The following is an 8,032-nucleotide window of genomic DNA, read 5'->3' on the forward strand; positions in this document are numbered from 1 at the left end:
CATTCTATCTATCCAATGATGATCCTTAGGAAAAAGAAACAGACTATGAGGAGGTTGGGCAGGTCTTTGCTTCTTCGAATACTGTTGAATATCGAATACTGGTCTCTAACACCACGAAGAGGTGCCTGCACATTGCTAGAGGGCTTGTTAACGCAGCAATCCCCTGAAAAGCACGTTTGTTGACGCAGAGCTCGTCCTGCGAAGCACCTTTTACACTCGCGGGGCTCAGGGCAGCGAGGGAGCACATTTTTACACTCGCGGGGCTCATGGCAACGAGGGAGCACACTCTTACACTCGCGGGGCTCAGGGCAGCGAGGGAGCACATTTTTACATACACAGGGCTCATTGGCTGTGAGGGAGCACATTTTTACATACACAGGGCTCATTGGCTGTGAGGGAGCGCAAATCTTACATCGCTGGGCTCGTGGCAGCGACAGCCGTGGTCACGGATGGTCTGGAGTACTTGGTTTCGCAGAGCCCATCCTGCGAGGCACACTTGTTGACGCAGAGCCCATCCTGCGGAGACTCTTGTTGTCGCAGATGTCCCTGCGAGGCGCTTTGTTGACGCAGGACCTAGGCTGCGGAGAACTTGGTAATGCAGCGGTCTCCTGCAGAGAACTTGTTAACGCAGCGGTCTCCTGCGGGTCTCACTTGTCATCACAGCGTCCCCCTGCGAGGTAGTCTTGTTGACGCAGCACCTCCCTGCGAGGATTATTGTTGACGCAGACCTATCCTGCGAGGCACACTTGTTGACGCAGAGCCCATCCTGCGAAGCACACTTGATCACGCAGAGCCCATCCTGCGAAGCACACTTGTTGACGCAGAGCCCATCCTGCGAGGCACACTTGTTGACGCAGAGCCCATCCTGCGAAGCACACTTGTTGACGCAGAGCCCATCCTGCGAGGCACACTTGTTGACGCAGAGCCCATCCTGCGAAGCACACTTGTTGACGCAGAGCCCATCCTGCGAGGCACACTTGTTGACGCAGAGCCCATCCTGCGAAGCACACTTGTTGACGCAGAGCCCATCCTGCGAGGCACACTTGTTGACGCAGAGCCCATCCTGCGAAGCACACTTGTTGACGCAGAGCCCATCCTGCGGAGACTCTTGGTGTCGCAGATGTCCCTGCGAGGCGCTTTGTTGACGCAGGACCTAGGCTGCGGAGAACTTGGTAATGCAGCGGTCTCCTGCAGAGAACTTGGTAATGCAGCGGTCTCCTGCAGATAACTTGTTAACGCAGCGGTCTCCTGCGGGTCTCACTTGTCATCACAGCGCCCCCCTGCGAGGTAGTCTTGTTTTCGCAGCACCCCCCTGCGAGGATTGTTGTTGACACAGACCTATCCTGCGAAGCACCTTTTTACGCTCGCGGGGCTCATGGCAGCGAGGGAGCACAGTCTTACATCGCTGGGCTCGTGGCAGCGACAGCCGTGGTCACGGAAACTCTCGAGCCCGCAGGCAAGAGAGGGACACTACGATGCATCAAAGTGTGAGGATCAAAGTGTGAGGACCGAAGTCCTGAGTTTTTTGGGCTGGGAATCCGGCCCCTTTTATAACTTTTCGGTCAAGTCTCTACCATGGAACCATTGCGCCGAGGGTAGAGAGATCACTGTCCTTTGGTTGGCGTTGAAGCAAGTCGAACGACGTTGAAACGGTGTTTGGAGGATTTGTGGCCTATAGACTGAAGTTTCGACCTGGGATCATTTTTCTCAATCTTGCGTTGAGTATGGTGAACCACTTTCATCAACTGTTGAAAGAAAGCAACGCCGCAAAAATGCGATTCCTACATATTGTTGAGCTTGCAATTAAATCGCTCAAGGCGGTGGCACTCTACATCTTCCTGTTTTAGCCACGGTCACCTTCTCTTTCATGAGGGTTGAAGTGCTTCAACAGATGCCAAAATAATAGGTTGGAACTTTTCTGGCTGACAGAAACGCTGGACTGTGCCTGCGGTTGGCTGGAGGATCTTTTGGTCTCGCTCGAATCAATCCTGTTCATCCTTGGCCCCGCGCCGCTGAATGTTATTTCTTCCCTGTCTACTCGCAGCCAGCTAATGTTGCTTTTACTAGAATCTCTACTCCCTTACCGCACAGATATTGACATACTCTCAAGCTCAGGATGAGGATTGTCCTTCTTTGGAGTGCATAAACAAAGTCCAGAGCTTATTGGAAAGTTTCCATAGGAAACCGAGCCTAGGACAACCATGTGAAATGTGCAACCAGGCCCACGAGCTAGGTTCGCGTGATCGCCACCCCCTCGCAAGATTGCAACGCTACTATCACATTGATGAGACTCTGGATACAAATAGCGCCCGACGGACCAATCAAACACAATGCGCGAATTTAGACAGACGCAGGTACGGTTCTGCGATGCAGATCCCAGCGACGACCCATGGGACACTAGATCAAGGAGGTTCTATTTATGGCCCGGAGAAGAAGTGAAGGATTTGCAAAGGTCCAGACCGATCCACAAGCCCAAGCTTGACGGCCGTCAGTGTCCGGTCGAAAAGGACTCTGTTGCTTAGGAGGTACGGCCGAGGTACGGTCCAGGCAGGTGAGGTATTTCGAATATCGCGCGGAATTCTGGCAACAGAATGGTAGGCTAAATCCCGATCCGTGGTTATGTTTTCCTGGTTCCTGTCACAGGAGAATAATTCTCCTGTCAAGTGGCAAGTTGCTCCTTGTCTATCAGGTCTGTCGAATGTTCTAGAAGCTCTGTCTTCTGTCCTGCATAAAGCTTTCCCGTAGAGATTGTACTCCCTGAATCCGACACAACCCCCTCAATCGTCAGTCCCATATCCCTAGCGGATAGCTTGTGGAAACTATCCGATCATGGACAGATCTCATGAGCTTATGTAAAAATATCTCCGGTTTTTGCACTAAAACCGAGGAACCGATTGGTTCCCGGATATGCATTGACGCTGTGGGTCGGCCCTCCTGCGGCCCCGAACTTTATTGCAATCGCCCTCCGCATCTTCAGACTCCAGCGATAGAGAATCTTTCTAGTACCGCGCTGGTCCAATGTCCTGTACATGAGCAGGTTGAGACTGTGGTGATTCTATGCCAATTCTCCGGACTTCTCTTTTACGCTGTAGGACTTCATCACGAGCAGCATAGAAAGCACGTGGAGCAGGAATTTGTAGATAAGCTTTTCTCGTCGATCATTCATGACAGCCGCATTCTCTCACCGTGTGACCGTTTCCATGGTTCATCGAAATTCTATTTCAGGGTTCAGCGATTGATCGACGATCCCGGTCATGTTCCACGGTCTTTGGGATAACATTTCTCAAACCATGGCCTTGTAACTTTCTCGGTATTGTTGTAATTCCAGAGAATGACGCTTGTTTATATTTTGAAAGTAGCTGAATTCATACATACAATCACTGAGATATTCATCATGCTGCGTCTTGATTGTTCAGCTGCCACATCCTCCGTTTGTAGCATCATCCAACAACACTAATTCATCAAGATAGTTAGTATGGTTGCTTGGCGATTACAATGTAGCGCGCATGCCAGCAAACTGCTGATAGCATGGACGTTCCGCGCATCGGTATCTCATCTTCCTGGCTGCAGAGACACGATGTACGTAGTGCCAAATCTGCGATGACGATCGCGTTTCTTTACGCCGTGACGGAGGGAGTAATGACATCGCGCGGCCTGTGATTGATGATCAGCTTGTAACAAACGTTGGAAGAAGGTCAGCTCATACCTCGTCTCCAGCCTTCCGTCTTGGTTGATTCACTGCTGTCGATATGGCTAGGCTCGGCTGTTAAGATTGTTTGAAACCACTTTTCAATGTTGCTTTGCGCAGGCCTTTTATTAGGGAGGGTTGCCAATGGACCCCTGCGGCCAACCGAGCGACGAACAGTTCCTGCTCGGTTTCGATTGCCTGAATGCTTAGGCGATCTGGTACCAGAGCGACGTTGCTTGCGCAAGATATGGTACATTTTCCCTCGTAGAGACTCAACGCTTCGGTCCACCTGATATTGTTCATAATATGCGTCGGAGCGGGCTTTCCACGACAGCGCCCGATGGGCATCCAGCCAGGAGAGAAGGTTCTTCTCCTCCCATTCCGACCAGACTACCTCGCTTCGAGGAGGCATAGCGCTTGCATGAACTAACAGGAACCAGAGAGACCTTTTCAGCAATGGCACGACTTGAACTCCGCATGGATGGGAAAGGTGAGCCTAAATCCCCTCCAGGTCCCAGTAAAAGCTGAGATAGTACCCTTGGTTCATCTGAAATTTTCTGAAGGCTTGTAGCATGATCATGGACCACTCTGGACAGTCGCTTCGGTCAGTCTGAATTGTACTCTATCGACTACGTATTTCAGAATCCCCCGTACTCCCAGCGCCCGAACACATTCATAGTTACAAGAACGACCACCCTTCAGTTTAGTACTTGTCAATATCTCGAACACAATGACTGTCTGTGGAAATGAACAAAGTAATGACTTCTTAAACCGAGCCCCACCGGGTACTAAGGTAACATGGAACAGACTTCAGAGGCAAAAACTTTGCCTTCTGACGAAGTCCCTTCCTCTAAAGTTGAATGACTTTCGTGCCTGATTGGCTAAAATGTATTCCAAATTAAGCGAAGATTGCGGTACGTACTGATGGAAATAGTGCGCCTTGCAAACCCTATCGCAAACTCCGGTTTGGAGAGCAAATTCTTCATAAAAGCCTCAGCGACTTCTCCTGGAACATCCGACTTGAAAACTCGTTATCTCACCCTGACACAGATTCAGCTATGGGTGGAATTCGAAAACTTCCGTTTACTGATCAACGACAAAGCTTTCGGAGCCGTTTACAACGTGCACTGTCCCTGTCATCCTCCGGATCTGAGGATTCTGGATTCCGCCCAGATCCACGGCGGGGGATACTACGGAGGACGAGTGTTCTCAGGAGGACGACTCTTTTGGCAACGACCGCAATAGAATCACGGTGGATGATGGCCAGGAAAGTCCTCTGCACACCTGCAGTACGGGCCCGAGACCAGACGAAGAACTGGAACAACCCGGACAGGATCTCTCCGAGAACTGCAATATGATCGCCTTCCAATGTCTGGCAGAGTGAGTGTCAATCCGCTCCCTTGGAATGGTGTTTTGTGATATGCTGACTTACAACGCTTAGACTAGATGTCCGAACGAAGTCAGTCGTGCGACCCACCAGAAAAAGAACACAGGCTGATTATTTTGCAGGTCCATGCAGAAGTCATTGAATAACCAGAACAGCTGGATTGGAAACATTCGCAGTGATCTGGAGGAAATCCGCAGTCGGTTGGCTGTCGTGGAGACGGCTATTGAAATGAGAGCCAAAAAGGGGGAGAACCATGCTACTGAGGGTGATACATCTAGACGATCGCTTCGGTCGCAGCAGTGATTCAGACCGGAAATATGATGAAATTAAGTCTATAGTCTAGAGCCGGATGTCAGCCCTTAACTGAGGTATTCTTATTACGTTGCCCTATGCGAACAATTATATTTCACCTTTGCAGACTCTCGCTTGAAGTTACATATAACCGCAGCGCTGCGGGGCAGGAGAGAAAGCGTCGATAGAAATCCTATTGACGAGATGAACTTCCTGTCCTAGCCGGCTGGAAGTCGCAACCTGTTAAGGTTTTACGGGAGTTCAATGGTCTCGCGATCAAGTCACACCGGGCGATCATGGCCCACCTGGACTGTGGGCCCCCCATATTCAGCGGCCATGGAGCATTCCCTTTGCCGTCCAATCCGTCCAATTGGCAGAGCAAAAGTCCGATCGTCCGAGTATATTTTTACGTGAAGTTCTTTCTACTATAGCGGAAGATAAACCAATGCATATATCTGGTTCAGATTTTACTGTTATTCTTACTGTTATCCTGGGACGGCGGTGGTGTCGCTATCATTATGCCTTGAGCTATCTATCTGTGTGATGGTTATATCGAATTGCGGTGCCGCCACAGCCAAAGCTGTTCCTAGCTCTGAATCTGTCATGCTTCACACAAGTGATTCATACTGGTTGGCTGGGGTTGCCGCCGGCTGAGTAACAAGCGGGTAATCGTTACTCGATGCGGAGAACCCGGGTAGGGCATTCTGACCCAAATTCCCATAAAGGCCGTCCTGGTCGGGCCAAGCTCCGTAAATTACTTCAGAGCCGGGAAGGCAGGATGCCGGTCTACGATTCTGAAGGGCATCAATCGTGTTCCAGAGCCGAGTGGTCGCCGATACCAGCTCACAGTGCGTCTGATGCAAGGCCGGCTGAATATCGTTCCTTGAGATCTGATCCTGCGTGGCGGCGTCAAGTGACTCAAGCTGCTGCTTGATATGGCAGAGTTCTCTTTCAAGCCTCTGGTTTTCTTCCAAGGCTTTGTCTTTTGCTGCGAGAGCTTGCTGTAGTTTCGAAGACTCTTCGGCCTTTTCCGCTTGTAGACGCTGCATCGACTGAGATTGATGGGATATTTCATGGTCCATTTTCCCAAGAGCTAGTTCAAACTCTTCTTGAATCTGGTCCATCACATCCAAACATTGTCGATGTGTCGCCTCATGCTCTTGCCTCCGGGCGGTTTTCGTCATAGAATGTCCCTGGAAACGCTCGTCAGCCAAGAGTACATTATCCAGGGAGGACCGCATAATGTCTGTCGGTGCAGAAATATACGAATAACCGAAGACAAGATAGGGAATGACATACCAGGTCTTTGTGTAGCTTCGCTACAAGGCTCTGAGGATTGCGGTCCGCCTTGGACGTAGAAACTGTCGACCGAACAGAACCAGGCGAACCAGCACGCGATCTGCTAGTACGAGACTTTGTTTTGGTAGCACCACGTCCCGCACTCCGAGAGGGCTTGGGTGCATTTGCCATACTGAACCTTTCCGGTCGAGAGATTGTTGTTGGTTCCAGTGGATTGCGGGTAAACTGATGAGTAGGATGAATCGCAGTAGCCTCCTGGGTAACAAAGACTTTAAAGGGCTAGGTGGAGACCAAACGAAAAGACCTGAAACGGAGGTGGAAACGCTGTTCCCTTGCCAAGTCCTTTTTGCTAGCATGTGGTCCATGAGCAGAGAAGCTCGAGCAAATTCTGCACACCGGACCCCACGGGGTGCTAGCGCGAAGTAGAAAAAAGAATCAAAGAAAAAAGGCCTGCCAGTCCACTGTGCAAGAAGTGATCGGCCGGCCCGCACTAAGTCCATGCAATCAGTGGTGTCTCACGACACGCTACATTTGAATTTTCCCCGTCGCTCTTTCACCGAAGGAGGACTCTTTGCGCGTAGATATAATGTAATTAGTATCTCTTGCCCAACTCTACATGATCGGCGCCATCCTGTTAATAACAGCAATCCTCCCTGTCACGGTCCTCATTAATGAATGCAGTTATAGCGGAGACAGGACCTAAATTCTAAGCAGTTCCGCTGTCGCCAGAATCAAGGCCTGGTTTCCAGGACAACAATATGAGCCATTTCAGCTACCATGGCTCCCGGTTTGGTCCCTTGTCAATCGCCACCCCGCTCACGAGATTGCAACGCTATTATCACACTCCTGATGGGACCCTGGACACAAATAGCACCAGCTGGACCAATCAAATCACGAGCATGAATATGGACGGAGGCTGGTACAGTTCTGCAGTGAAAAATCCAGTGATGATCCATGGGACAGTAGATCAAGGAGGTTCTGTTGTGGCACTCAGAAGAAATTGGAAGGGCTTGCAAAATTCTAGACACAATCTGCAGGCCCAGTCTTGGTGGGCCATTGTTGTGCAGGTGGAATGGCTTTGTTGCTTAGGATGTAACTTCTGGGCAGGCGAGGTAATTGCATATCATGTAGTCTTTCTAGAACAGAGTGATATGCCAACAAGATGCGTGGTCATGTGTTTCTAGAACCCTTCGGTCTTCCGTCACTTCTGCTTCTTCATCTCTCTGAGCTGTAGAACGTTCTAGAAGCTGTGTATTTCACTCTGCATCAGCCATTTGCAGATAAGCATACTACCTCCCTATCCGATATTTCCTCCCTAGTCCGGTTTTTGTACTAAAAGCCGAGAAACCGATTGGCCTTTGGAAATG

The 8,032-nt window shown here is 50.3% G+C and overlaps 1 protein-coding gene across 1 annotated transcript; it reads right to left on the minus strand.

Moving 5' to 3' along the window:
* Positions 1–5,974: 5,974 nt before the first annotated feature.
* On the minus strand, positions 5,975–6,836 carry N7446_011836 (uncharacterized protein; the record flags this gene model as incomplete). Its single annotated transcript, XM_058520578.1, has 2 exons — positions 5,975–6,559; positions 6,666–6,836. The coding sequence occupies 2 exons, from the start codon at positions 6,834–6,836 to the stop codon at positions 5,975–5,977; spliced, it is 756 nt and encodes a 251-aa protein (XP_058366864.1).
* Positions 6,837–8,032: the final 1,196 nt, after the last annotated feature.

Source organism: Penicillium canescens (assembly GCF_028828765.1).
Source record: "Penicillium canescens strain IBT 15451 chromosome Unknown utg000009l_segment0_segment0, whole genome shotgun sequence".
NCBI classification, from domain to species: domain Eukaryota; kingdom Fungi; phylum Ascomycota; class Eurotiomycetes; order Eurotiales; family Aspergillaceae; genus Penicillium; species Penicillium canescens.